Source organism: Buceros rhinoceros, unplaced genomic scaffold, assembly GCF_000710305.1.
Source record: "Buceros rhinoceros silvestris isolate BGI_N320 unplaced genomic scaffold, ASM71030v1 scaffold15542, whole genome shotgun sequence".
Classification (NCBI taxonomy): Eukaryota; Metazoa; Chordata; class Aves; order Bucerotiformes; family Bucerotidae; genus Buceros; species Buceros rhinoceros.
The window spans coordinates 1-361 of record NW_010400860.1 but is presented as its reverse complement, the minus strand read 5'-3'; the positions used below and the strand labels follow the sequence as shown (position 1 = coordinate 361).

General features: G+C 53.5%; 1 protein-coding gene across 1 annotated transcript in view; it reads right to left on the bottom strand.

Annotated features, from left to right (window-relative positions):
• Positions 1 to 292, bottom strand: part of TCFL5 (transcription factor-like 5 (basic helix-loop-helix)) — a 5486-nt gene extending 5194 nt beyond the window's left edge. Inside the window, exon 1 of the mRNA XM_010132067.1 lies at positions 1 to 292. This exon is cut by the window's left edge and continues 15 nt beyond it. Within this exon, the coding sequence (XP_010130369.1) occupies positions 1 to 292 (292 nt within the window).
• Positions 293 to 361: the final 69 nt, after the last annotated feature.

Genomic DNA, 361 nt, shown 5'->3' with positions numbered 1-361 from the left:
GAGGGAGGTCTGCAGAATTACCAGGCAGAGCGAAAGAACTGAGCCTAGCTTCCACTTCACCTCCACTAGCTTGTGCCTCCACGTGCGAGTACAATACGTGCTGCAGCTGGGTATACTCAACTTCCATCAACTCCACCAGGCTGCCGTCTGTGGTGGCGAAGCTAAGATTTTGCTCACCAAAGGAAACGTCACTGGGGCCTCCAGGTCCTACAGCAACCGGCGCAGGATCAGGAACACTAGCTGTGCTTTGAGGGATGGAGGTGTGAGGCTCCTGTGGGGCTGATCCTGACATGGCTACAGTGAACCTAATCAGTTACTAAGGTCTCGTTCAACAGTGAACCATAAACCCGGCACCACTTAT